Consider the following 19,698-nt stretch of genomic DNA (forward strand, 5'->3'; position numbering starts at 1 on the left):
CAGGGGTGATCCTCATTCTTTTCTTTGGGGCCTGAATCCTCTTCCTCTCTTTCCAAACATGGACACCCAGCCTCCTCCTATCTGGGCAGCGACAGGACATCTTTCAAAGGGGAGGAAGAAGCTAGACTCTAGACTCTGGGGCTGCAGAGTAGCGGACGGTGGCAGGGTAAAGGGACTGTGGGGCTAGGTCTCAGCGGCCCTCCACAGCAGCACAGAAGCTACCTGAGACAAACGGTGGCCCGTGCCTATCTCCCAAAGGCCTGAGTCCCATTTTTTTTTTTTTTTTTTTTTTGAAATGGACTTCTGCTCTTGTTGCCCAGGCTGGAGTGCAATGGCGTGATCTTGGCTCACTGCAACTTCCACCTCCCAGGTTCAAGCGATTCTCCTGCCTCAGCCTCCTGAGTAGCTGGGATTACAGGCATGCGCTGCCATGCCCGGCTAATTTCGTATTTTTAGTAGAGACGGGGTTTCTCCATGTTGGTCAGGCTGGTCTCGAACTCCTGACCTCAGGTAATTCGCCCGCCTTGGCCTCCCAAAGTGCTGGGATTACAGGGGTGAGCCACCGCACCCGGCCACTGGGTCCCATCTTAATCTAGGGAAAAGGTGAGTGGAGATCTGGAGATCTGCAGTCCTCGGGAGCCTCCCCTCAGAGCCCTGGCTCCTGCTGGATTCTTCAACCGGCCACAGGACTGGGCCTGCCCAGAGACAGTAAAGCAGACCAGAATGTCACAGCCAATTTTCAAACTGTTGTTTCACATTCTCACAGCCGTCAGCGCAGGCCACGTCCCAGCCCAGCTCTGGGACTTTGGTTCAGGGCTCAGAGCCTCTGCTCTGAGCTGATCGAAAACCTCCTTTGACCCTGTGGCAGTAGGTGGACCTTGGCTCTGCTCGTCCCTACCCAGAGCTCAGGGCAGTGCCCCGTGCAGTTGCCCCACTTCCACGAAGGCCTCCACACAGCGGTCAATGTCTTCCTCACTGTGCACTGCTGAGATCTGTACCCGGATCCGGGCCTTGCCCTTGGGGACCACGGGGTAGCTGAACCCGATGACAAAGATGCCTGGGAGGATAGAAAGCAAGGGCGTGCCAGAACCAACAGGCTTGGGGGCAGAACACAGAGGTCAAGGGAACCGCCCCAACTCTCAGATTCGGGACTGCCTCATAGCCTGGGTTTTTTTTTTTTTTTTTTTTTTTGAGACGGAGTCTTGCTCTGTCGCCCAGGCTGGAATGCAGTAGAGGCGATCTCGGCTCACTGCAAGCTCCACCTCCCGGGTTCACACCATTCTCCTGCCTCAGCCTCCCGAGTAGCTGGGACTACAGGCGCCCACCACCACGCCCGGCTAATTTTTTTGTATTTTTAGTAGAGACGAGGTTTCACCGTGTTAGCCAGGATGGTCTCGATCTCTTGATCTCGTGATCTGCCCGCCTCGGCCTTCCAAAGTGCCGGGATTACAGGCGTGAGCCACCACACCTGGCCTGCCTGCAGTTTTCAAGCTTGGACAGACAGGTGGCCTAAGAGGCCGCAGTGTGGCCAGGGGCGGCAGGGAGAGGGGGTGGTTCATAGTCTATGGGTTTCCCTTTCTCTTCTCTCAGGACCCATCACCAGTTCTCTCGTCCCAGCACACTTACCTCTCTTCAGCATGTCATCCGCCATGCGAGAGGCCAGCCGGGCATCACCCAGCATCACAGGGCAGATGGGATGGCTGGCTCCCGAGATAGTGAAGCCAGCAGCTTCCATCTTACTACGGAACCTGTGGGTACAAAGTATCACAGGTAGCTAAGGGGCCGTGGAGCATTCACACCCGCTCCTCCCAGGGACCAGGCCTGAGGTCTGTGCAAGCAGGATCAACAAAGACAGTTACAAGTTCTAAGAGGCAGATGGGAGCCAGGCAGGGGGCAGGTAGAACAAAAAGGGAGGTGGAAAGACAGGATGGACAAGAGGGAGACATAGAAGCTAGAGGGGAGAGGCAGAGAGAGAGAGGACGGAAGGGAACAGGCAGAAGCAGACCTGGTGGGCACAGAGCTGTCTACAGGCCTGGGCAGACACACGAGGCTGGCTCTCACCATGTCCCCTGGCCCCCGAGCCTGCCCTATCCCTGCTGGGAGCCGCACCTCTGGGTCTTGGCAGCCATAGACTGGACAATGGTGTTACTCTCCATGAGTAGATCTAGGGCCTTGGAGGCGCAGCCAACAACAGCAGGTGGCAGACTGTTGGAGAAGAGGTAGGGCCGGGCGCGCTGTCGCAGCAGGGACACCAGAGGCCCAGGCCCTGTCGTGTAGCCCCCTGAGAAGAAGGGAAGAGGTGGGGGGAGGGGTTGGTCAGGGGCCAGAGCCTACCCCAACCCCCTCCTGAAAGTACAGTCCGTGCTGCCCTCCCCACTTCCCTGAGCCCCTACAGGGCCCTCCAAAAGGACAAGGGGATCCTAGGGACACAACCTTGCAGGTACCTGATGCTCCACCCAGGGCCTTCCCCAGGGTGGAGTTGATGATGGTGACCTGATCCATCACGCCCAGCAACTCATCTGTACCCCTGCAAGGGAAGCTGCCACTGCTGTCACTGCCTCCTGAGAGCCCAGGGATCATGGATCAGGCTGGGGACTGGCCTCCGCATTGCCCAGCCACCCTCAGAAGCCCCACCCCAGGCCTCAGGTGCCACATGGTCCCACCGTCCTGTGGGCCCCAGGAAGCCAGTGGCATGGCATTCATCCACAAAGACCAGGGCGCCATATCTAGAGGCGAGGCGGCAGATCTCCTGCAGGGGTGCGATGTCGCCATCCATGGAAAAGGCCCCATCGGTGGCCACCAGGCGCAGCCGATGCTTCTGCGGGAAAGACGTGAACAGGTGGTGGGTGGTGTCAAGCTGGGCCAAACCACCTATGTCTTGTGCTGCTTGGAGCTCTGAGAGCTCATCCTGCCCAGTGCCCAGCACAGAAGTGAGCAAAGAGGTGGACACATAGGTACCACCATCTTGGGGGCTGGAACATCCTCTCCCTCATCTGTGCCTCTCAGCCTCACCCATCTCCACTGTGAACCCTGGGCAGTGAGAATGGGCTCAGGTCTCCCTCTCCTGTGTAAGGTCCCAAAGGACAGGCTGGGCTGGGACCAGGTCTTACCAATGTGTCCATTCTATCCTTATGCCTAGTAAGGGCCTGCCACACAGAAGGTGCTTGCTAAAACTTAAGGCAGGCCGGGCGCCGTGGCTCACACCTGTAATCCCAGCACTTTGGGAGCTTAGGGGTTCGAGACCAGCCTGGGCAACATAGTGAGACCGTGTCTCTACTAAACATTTTAAAAACTGGCTGGGTATGGTGGCTCATGCCTGTAACTTTGGGAGCCCAGGAGTTCAAGACTAGCCTGAGCATTATAGTGAAACCCTGTCTCAAAAACAAACGGGCCAGGCGTGGTGGCTAACACCTATAATCCCAACACTTTGGGAGGCTGAGGCAGGCAGATCACCTTAGGTCAGGAGTTCAAAACCAGCCTGGCCAACATGGTTAAACCCCATCTCTATTAAAAATACAAAATTAGCTGAGCACAGTGGTGGGCGCCTGTAATCCCAGCTACTCCAGAGGCTGAGGCAGAATCAATTGAACCCGGGAGGCAGAGGTTGCACTGAGCTAAGATCGCACCATTGCACTCCAGCCTGGGCAAAAAGAGTGAAACTCCATCTAAAAAACAAACAAATGAAAAACTGGGTGGGTGGGCACCTGTAGTCCCAGCTACTCAGGAAACTGAGGTGGGATGATCGCTTGAGTCCAGAAGGTTGAGGCTGCGGTGAGCTACGATTGCACCATTGTAATATAGCCTGGGCAACAGAGTGAGACTCTGTCACACACACACACACACACACACACGCACACACAGACACACAAAGGGAAAAACCTCAAGGCATCACGGTACAATAGAATAATGCTCTGGTGTCAGGCACAGTGGCTCACGCCTATAATCCCAGCATTTTGGGAGGCCAAGTAGGGTGGATCAACTGAGGTCAGGAGTTCAAGATCAGCCTGGACAACATGATGAAACCCCGTCTTTACCAAGAATACAAAAATTAGCCAGGCGGGGTGGCAGACGCCTGTAATCCCAGCTACTTGGGAAGCTGAGGCAGGAGAATCACTTGAACCCAGGAGGTGGAGGTTGCAGTGAGCCGAGATCACACCACTATACTCCAGCCTTGGCGACAGAGCTATACTCCAACCTTGGCGACAGAGTGAAACTCTGTCTCAAAAAAAAAAAGAAAGAAAGAATAATGCTCTGGGTCTGAGAGATTTGTGTTCAAATCTGCTGTTTCAAACTTTCAGGCTATCTGTCTGTGAGTGAGGAGTTGGCCTCTCTAAGCCTCACTTGCTTCCCCAGATGGAGGCTGAGTGTGGGCCCAGGTGTGGCCCCACCTGGGCCTCCTGCAGCTTGGCTTCTAGGTCGGCCATGTCCAGGTGGCGATAGCGGTACTTGTGGGCCTTGCACAGGCGGATGCCGTCGATGATGGAGGCATGGTTCAGCTCATCCGACAGGACTGCGTCCTCTGGGGTCAGCAGGGCCTGGAGGGAGGCAGTGAGCCATCACTCAACCACCCTAGGCTTCTCCCTCGACCAGGACTCCCGCAAATCAAAAAACTGTACTGCCAGCCAGGCTGTTCCTCTGGGTAGAGAGGCAAGGCGTTCTGTGCTTCCATCTGGGCCCCCGTGCCCCAGTGCCGGGCTGGACCAGCGCCCTGCTCTAGTAAGAGGAGGCGAGACTATATTTGGTGAGTACCAGGCCCCCGCCTCCCCCAGCCTTCCAGATGATGTAGCTTATCCCCCACAGTCTCTGGAACTCAGGCTCCTTGCAAGCCCCAGGATTCCTCCTGGAGCACCTACCTGGCCCAACCTTGACCTCCAGAAGAAGTGGGCTCTGGAGCCTCTAGGCATGGCACTGAATCCTCCTAGGTTCTCCCGACTGCCCACCCCCAAGCCTTCCCCAGCCTAACAGGCCCCAGCAACCCTCACCCGCAGGACAGCTTCCACACACCTCAAAGAGGCCGGCGTTGGCGTCAAAACAGCTGGGATAGAGGATGGCATCCTCCCGCTGGTGGAAGCGGGCTATTTTTGCTTCTAGATTCTTGTGGATGCTCTAAAGAAAATGAGTGAGACACGTGTTGATGCCTGTGGGGTCATGTGGGACAAGTCCGAGGGGACAGAGGCTTGGAGGACCACAGAGACCCAACCCAGAAAGCCTGCAGCCTCAGCCTCCTTACTTTCGGCCACACATGGGTTATCCCAGAGCTGCCAGGAATCTGGCAGACAGTTCCCATTGAGGAACTGGGGACCTGTTAGGTTCCCTTCCTGGGCAGACTTTGGTTTTACAATAGCGGTCTAAGGGTGGAATTACGGGAACTCGTGGAGAAGGAAGATGTGTCTTCCTAACACCACACTGAGTGTCTTTTTTGGTTGCCTAATGGCAAAGAAAAAGATCACAGAGGTAATTCTGGATTCATCTGCGCCTCTAATTTGTAGATTTGAAAGCTGTTGGGTGTGGGTGAGGGCTTTGCTGGGAAGTGACTGGATGTGAGTCAGTTCTGCCTCTGACATTCATTTCACTCTCACCTTTCTGAGAGGGCAGTTAATGATAATCACAAGTAGGAGCACAGACTCTCTCTCTCTTGTTTTTGGCAAATGAGACAGGGATTCTCTGTCACTCAGGCTGGAGTGTAGTAGTGAGATCATAGCTTACTGTAGCCTTGAACTCCTGGGCTCAATTGATCCTCCCATCTCAGCCTTTCCTCCCTAGTAGCTGGGACTACAGGTGCGCACCACCACACCCAGCTAATTAAAAAAAAAATTTTTTTTTTGAGAGAGGGTCTTGCTGTGTTGTCCAGGCTGGTCTCAAACTCCAGGCATCAAGTGATCCTTCTGCTTTGGGCTTCAAAAGTATTGAGATTACAGGTATGAGCCACCATGCCCAGCCAGCATGGACTCTTGAGCCAGGGTTCAAATCCCACCACAATAGACTGTGTGCCTCTGGGCAAGTCACTTAACTTCTCTGGACCTCAGTGTCCTCATCTCAATAGGAGGAATAAGAATAGCACCTATCACTTAGGATTAATAAGTTAATACTTGTAATGTTCTTCCTTTATTTTTTTTGAGACAGAGTTTCACCCAGGCTGGAGTGTGGTGGCACCATCATGGCTCACTGCAACCCCTGCCTACTGGGTTCAAGTTAGCAAGTCCAGCTAATTTTTGTATTTTTAGCAGAGACAGGTTTCACCATGTTGGCCAGGCTGGTCTTGAACTCCTGACCTAAAGTAATCCACCCACCTCAGCCTCCCAAAGTGCCTGGATTACAGGCATGAGCCACCACGACTGGCCAATAGTTGTAATTTTCTTAAAAGATTTCTTGGCACATAATTAGTGCTATTTAAGTTTCATACTTATATAAATTTATTTTGTAACATTTGGAAAATAAATAATAGCCAACATTCATTGAGCACTACTACGTGCCAGGCTGTTCCATGCTTTTTTTTTTTTTTTTTTTTTTTTTTTTGACAGAGTCTCACTCTGTTGCTCAGACTGGAGTGCAGTGGTGTGATCTCAGCTCACCTGCAACCTCTACCTCCTAGGTTCAAGCGATTCTCCTGCCTCAGCCTCCCAAGCGGCTGGGATTACAGGCACCCACCATCATGCCAGTTAATTTTTGTATTTTTGTAGAGAAAGGGTTTCGCCATGTTGGCCAGGCTGGTCTTGAACTCCTGACCTCAGGTGGTCTGCCTGCATCAGCCTCCCAAAGTGCTGGGATTATAGGTATGAGCCACTGCGCTCAGCCTATTCTAAGCATTACATGTATTAAGTCTTTAATTTGTAAGGATCTCATTAAGTGCTATTATCTTCAGTTTTCTTATGAAGGAATTAAGACAGAGAGAGGTTAAGATACTTGCCCATAGGAACAGGGCCACTAAAGGGCAGCACTGGCAACTGTGCCCCATCAGAACAGACCCAGAGCCCTCAGTCTCAGTTCCTGCCACCTACTCCTCTTTTCCTATAGAAGGTCAGGTGTGACCCGGCGCGGTAGCTCATGCCTGTAATCCCAGCACTTTGGGAGGCAGAGGCGGGCAGATCATGAGGTCAGGAGATCGAGACCACGGTGAAACCCTGTCTCTACTAAAAATACAAAAAATTAGCCGGGCACGGTGGTGGGTGCCTGTAGTCTCAGCTACTCGGGAGGCCTTGAGGCAGGAGAATGTCGTGAACCCAGGAGGCGGAGCTTACAGTGAGCTGAGATCACACCACTGCACTCCAGCCTGGGCAACAGAGCGACACTCAGTCTCAAAAAAAAAAAAAAAAAAAAGGTCAGGTCTGAGGAACTCTGTTTTGCAGGTGGGAAAAACGAATGCTCAAAAAGGCAGTTTCCACTTTGGGAGGCCAAGGTGGAGGAGGAGATCACTTGAGGCCAGGAGTTCAAGACCAGCCTGGCCAACATAGTGAAACCCCATCTCTACTAAAAATACAAAAATTAGGCCAGGTGCGGTGGCTCACGCCTGTAATCCCAGCACTTTGGGAGGCCGAGGTAGGTGGATCACGAGGTCAGGAGATAGAGACCATTCTGGCTAACACAGTGAAACCCCGTCTCTACTAAAAATACAAAAAATCAGCTGGGCGCAGTAGTGGGCGCCTGTAGTCCCAGCTACTCAGGAGGCTGAGGCAGAAGAATGGCGTGAACCCGGGAGGCGGAGCTTGCAATGAGCCGAGATCACGCCACTGCACTCCAGCCTCAGCAACAGAGTGAGACTCCGTCTCAAAAAAAAAAAAAAAAAAAAATTAGCTGGGTGTGGCAGCACACCTGTAATTGCAGCTGCTTGGGAGGCTGAGACACGACACGAGAATCACTTGAGTCTGGGAGGCTAAGGTTACGGCAAGTCAAGATTGTGCCACTGCACTCCAGCCTGGGTGACAGAGCGAGACTCTGTCTCAAAAAGAAAAATATATATACATATATATATAAAGTTTCTTGGCCAAAGCTTTTCAGCAAAACAGAGGCCTGCACTCAGCCTTTCTGCTGCACAGCTCTGGGGCCAACAGTGGGCCCAGGGCTGTGGATGAGCTGAGCTGGCTAAACCAGCCCTGCTGACTGTGGGAAGCAGGCAGCTGGGGTCAGTCCCCACAACCCCCCACCACTCACTGTGTACCTGGGTTCCACAGATGAAGCGGACAGAGCTGAGGCCAGCTCCAAACTCCTCCAGAGCCTGCAGACCTGCCTGGATCACCTTGGGGTGGCTGCTCAGGCCCAGGTAGTTGTTGGCACAGAAGTTAAGGATTCCTGAGGTGAAAGAGAGGAGATGGATACAGCAGCTCAGGTGGGGCAAGGAAGGGCCTGGAAAGATGACAGTGCCAGGCCCTGGGGAAATGGTCCAGAAAGGAAACAGACCTGGATTCACCGTTGAAGAGGCACCAAATTCAACAGCTACAGAGGGAGGGTCAGTGCTACACATCTTGAAGAGGGAGAAGTTTAAACTTTTTTTTTTTTTTTTTGAGGCAGGGTCTAGTTCTGTTGCCCAGGTTAGAGTACAGTGGTGCAATCATGGCTTACTGCAGCCCCAACCCCCCAGGCTCAAGCAATCCTCCCAACCAACCACCTGAGTAGCTGGGACTGCAGGTGCGTGCCACCATGCCCAACTAAATATTTTTATTTTTTGTAGAGATGGGGCCTCATTATGTTGCCCATGCTGGTCTTGAACTTCTAGCCTCAAGCAATCCTACTGTCTTGACCTCCCAAAGTGCTGAGATTTCAGGCACAAGCCACTGTGCCTAGCCTAAACTCGGGCTTTGAATCACATTCTACCCAAGGAGGAACTCAACCCTTCCTCACAGGCTTCTCCTGTGCCTGAAGACCACCACTAACTTCTTATCTGACCCCTTGGTTTCCTTGTGGGTTAAAGAAGAGGTCTGGGTCAGATGCCTGCTGCAGTCCTGGAACTCCACAGTTTACTTTGCTGCCTGGTACAGAATCACTTCCCCAAAGGTGGGTGCCTGAGATACCAGTCCCTGAATTCTAAAGCCCAGAGTGAACACAGCTGACCTTGGGAGCAAACACGCCAGAGGGGAAAGTTCACACAGCCTGGGAAAGGCAAAAACAGAATGAGAACTTGGGTCTCCTAATTTCCCATCTTTTGACTGGCTCTAAGCTTCCCCTGAGGGAGAGAAGGGATTACCTGGGACCTCTATTTTACAAATGAGTACAACAGCACCAAGGGTTCTATGCCTATTTCCTGGCAGAAGGCAGCTTTGGGAGCCTGTTGATGATCACCACTCACCTGAGGCCTGATACGAATAAGTCAAGCAGTAACCACTGGTTAGAATGAAATGAAGGAGAGCTGGGAGTGGTGGCTCACGTCTGTAATCTCAACACTTTGGGAGGACGAGGCGGGCGGATCACTTGAGGTCAAGAGTTCTAGACCAGCCTGGCCAACATGGTGAAACCCAGTCTCTACTAAAAATACAAAAATCAGCCGAGTGTGCTGGCACTTGCCTGTAGTCCCAGCTACTTGGGAGGCTGGGGCATGAAAATCGCCCGAACACAGGAGGCAGAGGTTGCAGTGAACCGAGATCTCGCCACTGCCCTCCAGCCTGAGCGACAGAGCAAGACCAGATTGCTTGCTATGAGTTTGGCTAGGAAGCTGTCCTCTCTGGCCAGTTAGGTAATGTTCCAGCTCCAATATTCCAGCGCTGCCTGCAGCTAGCTGGGGGCTTCTGGGCAAGCCATTTCACATCTGTGGATTTCAGCCTGTTCGTTTGTAAAATGGAATTAGTCATCCCTGCGTTCAGAAGTTAGCAGGAGTGGCCGGGCGCGGTGGCTCAAGCCTGTAATCCCAGCACTTTGGGAGGCCAAGACGGGTGGATCACGAGGTCAGGAGATCGAGACCATCCTGGCTAACACGGTGAAACCCCGTCTCTGCTAAAAAATACAAAAAAAAATAGCCGGGCGAGGTGGCGGGCGCCTGTAGTCCCAGCTACTCCGGAGGCTGAGGCAGGAGAATGGCGTAAACCCGGGAGATGGAGCTTGCAGTGAGCTGAGATCCGGCCACTGCACTCCCGCCTGGGCGACAGAGCGAGACTCCGTCTCAAAAAAAAAAAAAAAAAAAAGAAGTTAGCAGGAGTTCACGTGCAGCAACAATTGGTAGAGGCCTTCACAAAACAGCCGCTCAAGAAATGCGGGTTTTCTCGCTACAGCCTTCCCACTACCCTTCCTTGCAGTGTCACGGTGGGAGCCAGCTGGGTGTCTCTCTCCTTTTCCCACGCTCACACAGGGCTGGTCCCAGCCCTGCCTTCTGAGCCAAAAAGGTGCTCAAGGGCAAATCACCTCCCTCCGTCAAAACGGGTTTAACCAGGCTAAAGTCAGTATTAGGAAGCCGTAAAGTCGCCCTGAGAGACGCGAAGGGGACCAGTAGCAAAGAGTGTAGGAGCCGCCCACCCCCGCCTCCAAGCCCTCCATTCCAGCGCAAGCTCGGGAAAGGTCTTGGAACGACTCCGGGAGGGAGAGTTACCTCCGGATACGCCGTCCACGTGGATGTGCGGCCCCTGACGGGACGTGATGACCCGCTCACTCTTCCAAGTGCCAGCTCCACGGATCCCTTCCAGCTCCCCCTCCAGAATGCCGCGCAGCTGGGCCAACGCTGACTGTGCGCGGTGGCCGCGGGGCACTCCGAAGAGCGCTGCGCGCCAGGCGTTCCCAGCCCACATCGCTCCTACCTCGCCCGAGAGTCCCTGCCTGCCTGGGAGCCGTGCGCAACGCGGACGCAGCCTGGTCACGTGGCCGGGGGCCGGACTCCAACAGCCAATCGGAGCGAGGGGGCTCACTTAACGAGTGGGAGGCGGGCCTAAGGTGGGTGGGCGGGGCCTGGCGGGATCCGCCAGGGACCAAGCGGCTTGACTTGTAAGTTGAGACTGCAGAGGTCCGGGTGCCAGAGGGGAGGGAAGGGGGCGGAGGAAGTCGCGTCAGGGCCCAGCCCACCAGACTCCCCACCGCATTCCCACGTACTCACCTCTCGGCCGGAAATGGGGTGCCCTCTGGACCCCAAAGGCAGAAGCCTAGAAGCCGGCAAAGGCACGTTCCGCAGCCTCCGGGACTAAGGATTCCTGGCTTCTGTCCAGCTCCTGTAACCCTCCCCCCATTCTCAGGTGCAAACGCCCCAGATGTCCGCACTGCCCGCCCGCCTAACCGCTCCGCATTCATCCCCCAGTCTTCAAAGTGAGGAAAAATACACCACTCAGTTTCTCCCTTTTCCAATTTATTTTAAAGTTTTAAAAAGACAGCAAAATTTTCCCGGCACAAGGAACACTTGTTTAAAAAAGGCGGGGTGGGGGGGGGGAGACGCGCAAGTACGCGCTTTTTCTATTTTATTAAAAATAAGAGAAGGACAACTGTACAGGTTTTTTCTCCCAGCTCCCGGGCGTGAAACTAAGTACTAACCCTAGATATGTATATATACACATACACACACATGCACACAGATCTAGCTCTGTAAAACTACTTAGCAAATCCCAAATCGACTGCAGTATGTCTTACTGTCCACTGCCCGCCCACTCCCCCTCCCCCTCCCCCAGCTACAACTACTTATAATAAAAGACTCAAATAAAAGAGATCGGGAGGTTTTAAGTGGCCGCAGCCCCACCAAACCAAGCAAAGACACCTCTTGTACAGGAGGAACAAAAATCCAGAAGAAAAGTCTTCCTAGGACACAATCCATCGATTGCATGGAAAAATCCAAGTTTCAACAGGGCACACTGAGGCACTTGGCTGACTCCCCACCCTTCCCCTAAAGTTTTCACTCCGGTTTAACAGGAGAATTTGCTGAAGCCACAAAGATCCTCCAATGGCTACATCCTAGCTGACTGGGACAAGCTATGGCTTCTCCCATCCAGCTGTCACTTGGACCCTACTCCCTTTCCCTAAGACAATAGGGAGACCGAAAGGGCAAACTAACAGAAATGAGAAGGAAACTGGGTTTGGGCCCCCACTGCTCACCACTGGGAGGTGGAAGTCAGCCCGGTGGCAGTTTTTTCCACCTCCTTCCTTTGCCGGCTGGCTGCTCCCTACCACCTCTCTCCTCCTGGCCAAAGGTTCTGAAACTCTCACGACGGGTGCCCAACTCAAAGAAAGCTCGCTCACCGTAAAGATACTCCTGTTAACCTCACAATTCCTGGGTTCCCTTCTCATCTAGCCAGAACATACTGCCTTGTGTCTTCTCCCCACCCCCATCTACCTTCATGGCAAACAAACCAACAAAACACACAACCCCCCCCACCCCCCCCCACCCCGGCAAATCCCTAACCCCGTAAGTAGGTTAATAGCAAAACAAAACATAAGTACATTCTCATCATTACAGAGATTGGTTGTTGCTGTCCTTGCACAACTGGTTAAGGAAAAATGAATTATTCTGTAATTTCTGAAGAATCCAAATCCTGTCTCTTATAAAGTCAGAAGGATGCAAAAGGTGGTGGTGAGCATCAAGACAAAAAAGGAGATAAGTATTTACAGAAAATAGGAGACAGGAGGGAGTGTCTGCAAGAAAAGACTTCATTGTCACTTCTTCTTGCCGGTCCTCTTGGCACTGGACTTTGCCTTGGGTTTCACTGGTTTGGCCTTCTTGGGCTTGGATGCCTTGACCGGCTTGGCTTTGACAGTCTTGGGTTTTTTGGCTTTCTTGGGCGTGGCAGCCAGCTTCTTCTTGGCCTTTTTGACTGGGGTGGCTTTGGGTTTCTTGGTTGGGGCTTTGGAGGCAGCCTTCTTGGGCTTGGATGCCTTCTTTGGCGTGGCTACCTTCTTGATTTCCTTCTTGGTCTTCTTGAAGGCCACTGACTTCTTGGGCTCGTCGCTCTTGGCTAGCCGGAAGGATCCTGAGGCCCCCACCCCTTTGGTCTGCTTGAGGACACCGGTGGTGACCAGGCGCTTGATGGACAACTTGATCTGCGAGTCAGCGTTCTCACCCACCTTGTAGTGGCTCTTGATATACTTCTGGATGGACTGGCGCGAGGAGCCAGCGCGGTTCTTCTCCGCCTGGATGGCAGCCACGATCATATCTGAATACTTGGGGTGGTCTGTGGACTTCTTGGAGGCCTTGGCCCGCTTGGGCTTGGCCGCAGGGGCGGACGTGGAATTCTCGGTCATGGTGGCCTGTCTGGTCCGGTTGTTGAAAGCGCCTTCCAAAAGGCCAGCCCTCGTCGGAGACTGAGCAAAGCCTGCTTCGGGATCTGCTCTTGAGCCCCTGACTACCGGGCCAGTCCGGAGTGCGGCTCCCGGGGATGCGAGCGAGGAGTCGCTGCTTCTCCTTCCCAGCTGGGGTGTCGGGAGAGCTCGCTGAGCCGGCTCTGCGAGGCCCAGCCCCGCCGGTCTGTCGCTTGGTCTCGGCACCGGGCTCTGCCTCTGCCTCTGCCTCCGCCTCCTCTGCCTCCCTTTTCCCAGCTCCGCGTCTGGCGCTTGGGCGGCGCATCCGGGTATTTAGCGGCGGCGGGCGGACCGCGGTGAGGACAGGGCTGCTGGCTGCCTGCTCCCGGCCCGGAATGGCGCTGCGCCGCCGCCATCTGTGTTTCTTCCGCCGAGCAAATCCGACCTTTCCCCCCGGCCCGGGCCTTCCCGCTCCCCGCCGCCGCCCGGGGCCGCTGCCTGGCTCCCTGGGCTTCCCCGCCGGGCGGCCCGCTGGCCCGGTCGCCGCCCCCCGCGCCCGCCACGCGCCCCAAACGGCGCCGAGGACCGCTGGTGCGCCGGCACATTTCCCCTTTGCGGGGGGCTGGCTCTGCGGGGCTAGGGAGCCCCGGTGTGGGAAACCCCCCGTAGCAAAGCTCTCCCCTGAGGCTACCGGGGGCTCCGCTTCCGACCCGCTGCGGGGTCCCCTAGCCCGGTGGAGCTGCCGGAAAGCGGCCCCAACTAACACACGCGGCCCCGAGCTAGGCGACTCCCAGCCGGGCCGAGCCGGGACAGGGGGGAGGGGTCGCTCCCCCGGGGTCCGGTCACCTCTCGGGGGTCACCCCGCCACCGGTCCCTCCACACCTCTACCCCTCTCTGTCCATGGTGCCCCCAAAGAAACTTTCCCTGGAAGAGTTGGAAGGGCACTCTCAAACTTTGTCCCTTCCCCCTCCTCTGCCGTCTCTCCCCCAGCGCGCCCCCCGACCTTTGCCTTGAGGTCCCCTCCTGAGGCCGAACCCCCAGTGCTGCCCGGACCCTCTGAGAGATGAGGAGGGGCTCCCGGGTGGCCTCTTCTCCTCAAAGACCCCTACATCTCCCATATACCCTAATCGGGAATTTGTTTATATGCTTCTCTTAGCCTGGAAGTTTTGGGGTGTCAGAGGCAGAACTCGCTGCCCCCCATCCCTGAGGCCCAGCCTGGGGGTTCATTCCCCGTCCCAAGGCTCCTTGAAGGCAATGTGGGGGCGGGGGGGGCGGTCCACAATGGAGAAGCTGCCCCAGAGACTTTAGGCAGGGACGGTCCTGGGGGCCCCTGTAATGAGGAGAGGCCCTGAGTGCTTTGGGGACTTGGGAAAGTGGGGCGCTGGGGTAGAGGTCGAGGAGGGGGTTGTATCCCTTGGGTTGTGACCTATCTTCGGAAAGTGTGCAGTTCAGAGAGCCGTGGCCGCGACCACCGCCATTTTGCTGGGAAGATGCGATGTCTTTGTTAAAATGCACACAGATTTTCCCGTGCTGCCTGGCAGGTGTAGACGAGGCGGACACGGGGCGCCACTGTCTGCAGGGAGTTCTGAAGCTCGAGGGGCTTTAGTGGCCCAGAGGCCAGCAGAAGGGACCTCAGAGACCCTAGGACCCCTTCTCTGCGGCCGACCTCCTACTCACGTGCCGGGTCCGCTTGGCAGCGGCCCTGGGCTGGGATTCTGCGACGCTTGCTCCCTGAGCCCCCCTCCCACAACCCCGCTTTTATTCCCTAAGCATAGAGGCCGGTCACTGTTCACTTAAACAATACCCTGGGAGTGGGAGTTTGTTGCTGGTCAAAATGATGAACGCATCCCGGTATGGTCCAAGAGCTGTTTGCAGGCACAGTAGGCTACTGGGGAGGGGTAAAAGGGAGGGGTTCGAGGGTTTTGATGTTGGGGACGGGATCGTAGCTGCGTGGGTGTGGTAGGGCTCCTATTGGACCTGGGAGTCTCTGAAGCCAGGGCAAATTAATGGGTTTCCCCCGCACGCCAAGGGATGGATTAATCCAAATGATTAGGGGAGGAGGGGGGAGGGGGAGCCAAGACTCGGTGTTAGATGCCTTCTCTCCGGGCTTATCTCCGTGGCACAGGCGGGGAAGGGAAGCAATGGGGGGTCAGGTTAGTTCAAAAGGTCAAGGTTCTTCTTTTGATGGTGTCAATTTCCCTTAAGTTTCGTCACTCGAAAACACAACATTCTGGTGGCTTTGTTTTGGTTATTTTCAAAGACAACTCAGGTTCCCATTAAGACCTGGTTGGGTTAATACGCACCCAAATAGCCACCCCCGTATCCGAGATATTCCACCCTGAGAGCCCAGGGCCATGTCACCCCACCCTCCGCCCCAGATCCGTGCATGTCTTAAAGACTTGATGAATCCAATGACACGATGATGAATAATTTTATTTGCACAGAGCTTTACAGTTTGCACAGTGCTCCCCACCGGTTTCTGGATCCTTTGCGCCTCCTGCCTGTGATCACTATCCCCATCACCCCTATTTTACCGCGGAGGCCTGGGACTTAGAAGGATGGATTGGGGGCGGGGTACTGTGAGGCTCAGGTCCCTGACACCTGGGCCTTCATTTCATTTTGTAGCTCTCCTGTCCCTTCTCCCCGTCCATCCCAGCGACCTGTAAATTCCCGGAACTGAAGCCAGGATTGGGGAAAGGGGTTGCCTCGGGTTGCAGGGGCTTCCAGCTAGTGGACACCCCTTCTCCCGTCAGGCGGCGAGATTCACCGCCCCTTCCCCTGTTCCAGGGAGTTGGAGGGGAAGGAAGGGGGTTCCTTGAGACTTGGGCGCAGAGGCCGAAGCCGAGGCGGGCAAGACGAGGAAAGACGGCCTCTAGATTGGCTTGGCCTCGCCTCGCCTCGCCTCGGGGACACTGCAGAGCCGGGGGGCTTCTTCACTCCAGCCAGAACCCGCCTGGGCACCCGGGCAGACGGCTCTCGGGTTTCCACCGGGCGCAGAGCCATCTTCCAGCTGGCCGACTGCGCAACCTCCCCCGCCCCCTTTAACGCGAGGCTCTTGAAACCCCAGGAACGGCGGAACCGCGGCAACTGCTCCTGGGAAATGTAGTCCCCGGCGCCGCGCCACCTGCCCGCGAACCTTGGCAGCCGCCGCGCCGCCTGGGCTTGGGGAGAGGGTCGGACAGCTGCTGTGCCGTGGCGCGGGGAGGGTCCAGGCCGTGCCGTGGCGCGAGGAGGATCCCCCGCTGTCGCTCTCGGGCCTCAGTTCTTCCACCTGTTGGCTCTACCTGTCTCTAGGGTTAGTGAGACGGGGAAATGAATTCCTGCATGGAAAAGTATAAATCGCATTAGAATGCTAGGGGTCGTGTCCTTACTAATGGTTGTGTGTGCGCACACGCGCGTGCCTGAGCCCTTGGCACGTGACAGCACGTTACAGACAGGACGCCCCCATCTCCACCCCTATGTTTAATGACTTGCCCAGGGCTGATAGACTCCCAAGGCAATGCCCTGTTCACTGCACTACCTGTGGTCTTGTGGCATTCTGGGCTTTGGAATCCTTTTTTTTTTTTTTTTTGAGACGGAGTCTCGCTCTGTCGCCCAGGCCAGAGTGCAGTGGCGCGATCTCGGCTTACTGCAACCTCTGCCTCCTGGGTTCAAGCAATTCTCTGCCTCAGCCTCCCGAATAGATAGGATTACAGGTGTCCACAACCATGCCCGGCTAATTTTTTGTATTTTTGGTAGAGATGGGGTTTCACCATCTTGGCCGGACTGGTCTTGAGCTATCCTCGTGATCCACCGGCCTCGGCCTCCCAAAGTGCTGGGACTACAGGCATGAGTCACCGCTCCCGGCTGGCTTTGGAATCCTAATGCATTCCTTAATATGTGCCGGGCACTGGGATGGGCGCTGGGATATAGCCATCAACCAAAGTGACAAGACAGCCCTGCCCTTGTGGAGCTGAGATTCCCTGGAAAAGATAGATACACAGTAGACTACATAAAGATGTAAATTAGGCCGGGGGCGGTGGCTCACGCCTGTAATCCCAACACTTTGGGAGGCCGAGATAGGTGGATCACCTGAGGTCAGGAGTTTGCGACCAGCCTGGCCAACATGGTGAAACCCTGTCTCTACTAAAAATACAAAAATTAGCTGGGCGTGGTGGTGGGCACCTGTAATCCTAGCTACTTGGTAGAATGAGGCAAGAGAATCGCTTAAACCTGGGAGGCAGAGGTTGCAGTGAGCCAAGACTATGTCATTGCACTCCAGCCTGGGTGACAAGAACAAAACTCCATCTCAAAAAAAAAGAAAAAGTGAATTATATAGTATGCTGGAAAGTGGCAATTGCAGAGAAACAATTGGAGCAGAGTTTAGGGTGGGTATAGGCAGTGTCAAATGGTGGTGGTTTGTAATTGTATTTTTTGTTTTTCGTAGTTGTTTTTTTGAGATGGAGTCTCACTCTGTTGCCCAGGCTGGAGTGTAGTGGCATGATCGCAGCTCACTGCAACCTCCACCTCCTGGGTTCAAGCAATTCTCCTGCCTCAGCCTCCCAAGTAGCTGGGGTTACAGGTGTGCGCCACCACTCTTGGCTAATTTTTTTTTCTTTTGATATGGAGTCTCACTCTGTTGCCCAGGCTGGAGTGCAGTGCCACGAGTTCAGCTCACTGCAACCTCTGCCTCCTGGGTTCAAGCAATTCTCGTGCCTCAGCCTCCCGAGTAGCTGGGATTACAGGCTCCCACCACCACACTCAGCTAATCTTTGTATTTTTAGTGGAGCGGGGTTTCACCATGTTGGCCAGGCTGGTCTCAAACTTCTGACCTCAAGCAATCCACCCACCTTGGCCTCCCACCAAAGTGCTGGGTTATAGGCATGAGCCACCACGCCCAGCCACTTGTTCTACTTTGTGCTCCTTGTCACTACTGAACTTGACTAGTCTAAAAAAAATGGTTCAGATGAACCCCACTACTCGGTATATACCAAAAGAAAGGAAATCAGCATATTGAAGAGATATCTGCACTCCCATGGTCATTGCAGCACCATTCACAATAGCCAAAATATGGAGTCAACCCAAGCGCCCATCAGTGGATGAATGGATGAAGAAAATGTGGTATATAAACAAAGGGAATATTATTCAGCCACCAATAAGAATGAAATCCTGTCATTTGCAACAACACAGATGGAACTAAAGGTCATCATATTAACTGAAATAAGCCAGGCAAAGAAAGACAAATATTGTCTGTTCTCACTCATATGTGGACGCTAAAAAAGTGGATCTTGGCCAGGCTGGTAACATGGTGAAACCCCGTTTCTACTAAAAATATAAAACTTAGCCGGGCATGGTGGCAGGCGCCTGTAATTCCAGTTACTCGGGAGGCTGAGGCAGGAGAATCACTTGAACCCAGGAGGTGGAGGTTGCAGTGAGCCAAGATTGCGCCATTGCACTCTCCAACCTGTGCAACAGAGCGAGACTTCATCTAAAAACAACAACAACAAAAAAAAGTGGATCTCAGCCTGGCTTGGTGGCTCACGCCTCTAATCCCAGCACTTTGGGAGGCCAAGGTGGGAGGATCACCTGAGGTCGGGAGTTCAAGACCAGCCTGACCAACATGGAGAAACCGTGTCTCTACTAAAAATACAAAATTAGTTGGGTATGGTGGCACATGCCTGTAATCCCAGCTACTTGGAAGGCTGAGGCAGGAGAATTGCTTGAACCCAGGAGGCAGAGGTTGTGGTGAGCTGAGATCGCACCATTGCACTCCAGCCTGGGCAACAAGAGTAAAATTCCGTCTCAAAAAAAAAAAAAAGGCCGGGTGCGGTGTCTCATGTCAGTAATCCCAACACTTTGGGAGGCCAAGGTGGGTGGATCATGAGGTCAGGAGATCCAGACCATCCTGGCTAACACGGTGAAACCCTGTCTCTACTTAAAACACAAAAAATTAGCCGGGCGTGGTGGCGCACGCCTGTAGTCCCAGCTACTCAGGAGGCTGAGACAGGAGAATCGCTTGAACCTGGGAGGCGGAGGTTGCAGTGAGCTGAGATCGCGCCACTGCACTCCAGCCTGGGTGACAGAGCGAGACTCTGTCTCAAAAAAAAAAAAAAAAAAAGTGGATCTCATGAAGATGGAGAGTAGATTGGTGGTTACCAGAGGCCAGGAAGGATAGCAAGGAGGGGAGGAAGAAGAGAAGCTGATCAATGGGTACAATATACAGTTAGCTAGAAGAAATAAGACATAGTGTTCCATAGATCAGTAGGGTGACTGCAGTTAACCATAACCCACTGTATACTTCCAAATAGCTACAGGAGAATAACTCACATCCTCCCAGCATAAAGAAAAGATAAATGTTTAAGATGATGGATATCCCAATTCTTCTAATTTGGTCATTACGCTTTCTATGAATAAGTCGTCTTGTCACCCCTGTCTCAGGTGAGCGGCAACTATCTGAGGCCAGTAGCACAGAATAAGAAGAATTTACCAAGACAGTTGTAGGTAAAGAAAGGCACATTAGAGAAGGTATGAAAATATGTTGCAGCCAGGAGTGATGGCTCATACCTGTAATCCCAGCACTTTGGGAGC

General features: G+C 54.2%; 2 protein-coding genes across 3 annotated transcripts; both read right to left on the reverse strand.

The window, feature by feature from the left end:
- Positions 1 to 724: 724 nt before the first annotated feature.
- On the reverse strand, positions 725 to 10,766 carry GCAT (glycine C-acetyltransferase). 2 transcript variants are annotated; one of them, XM_010389216.2, is made up of 9 exons: positions 10,511 to 10,765; positions 8,156 to 8,286; positions 5,005 to 5,106; positions 4,389 to 4,535; positions 2,664 to 2,818; positions 2,445 to 2,527; positions 2,110 to 2,281; positions 1,627 to 1,748; positions 725 to 1,057 (listed from the first exon to the last, which is right to left on the reverse strand). In XM_010389216.2, the coding sequence occupies exons 1-9, from the start codon at positions 10,704 to 10,706 to the stop codon at positions 906 to 908; spliced, it is 1,260 nt and encodes a 419-aa protein (XP_010387518.1). In that variant the 5' UTR covers positions 10,707 to 10,765; the 3' UTR covers positions 725 to 905. The 2 variants fall into 2 exon arrangements, with proteins under 2 accessions (XP_010387518.1, XP_030771663.1); XM_030915803.1 differs by lacking the exons at positions 4,389 to 4,535; positions 5,005 to 5,106 and having other exon boundaries at positions 10,511 to 10,766.
- Positions 10,767 to 11,236: 470 nt separating this feature from the next.
- Positions 11,237 to 13,568, reverse strand: LOC104682518 (histone H1.0). The gene has a single exon (XM_010389215.2). It carries the CDS (start codon positions 13,132 to 13,134, stop codon positions 12,550 to 12,552), a length of 585 nt encoding a protein of 194 aa, XP_010387517.1. The 5' UTR covers positions 13,135 to 13,568; the 3' UTR covers positions 11,237 to 12,549.
- Between the last annotated feature and the right edge of the window lie 6,130 nt (positions 13,569 to 19,698).

The sequence above is a fragment of the Rhinopithecus roxellana genome, chromosome 13, assembly GCF_007565055.1.
Source record: "Rhinopithecus roxellana isolate Shanxi Qingling chromosome 13, ASM756505v1, whole genome shotgun sequence".
NCBI lineage: Eukaryota > Metazoa > Chordata > Mammalia > Primates > Cercopithecidae > Rhinopithecus > Rhinopithecus roxellana.

What these genes read in the sequence shown, in the direction of transcription:
- GCAT (XM_010389216.2), bottom strand. Translation starts at nt 10,706, where the DNA reads ATGTGGGCTGGGAACGCCTGGCGCGCAGCGCTCTTCGGAGTGCCCCGC. An exon ending in TTCCTGGGGCCCACAGGACG is followed by an intron (nt 2,528 to 2,663) that starts GTGGGACCATGT and finishes CTTCCCTTGCAG; the next exon opens with GGGTACAGATGAGTTGCTGG. An exon ending in ATGGCTGCCAAGACCCAGAG is followed by an intron (nt 1,749 to 2,109) that starts GTGCGGCTCCCA and finishes TTGTACCCACAG; the next exon opens with GTTCCGTAGTAAGATGGAAG.
- LOC104682518 (XM_010389215.2), bottom strand. Translation starts at nt 13,134, where the DNA reads ATGACCGAGAATTCCACGTCCGCCCCTGCGGCCAAGCCCAAGCGGGCC.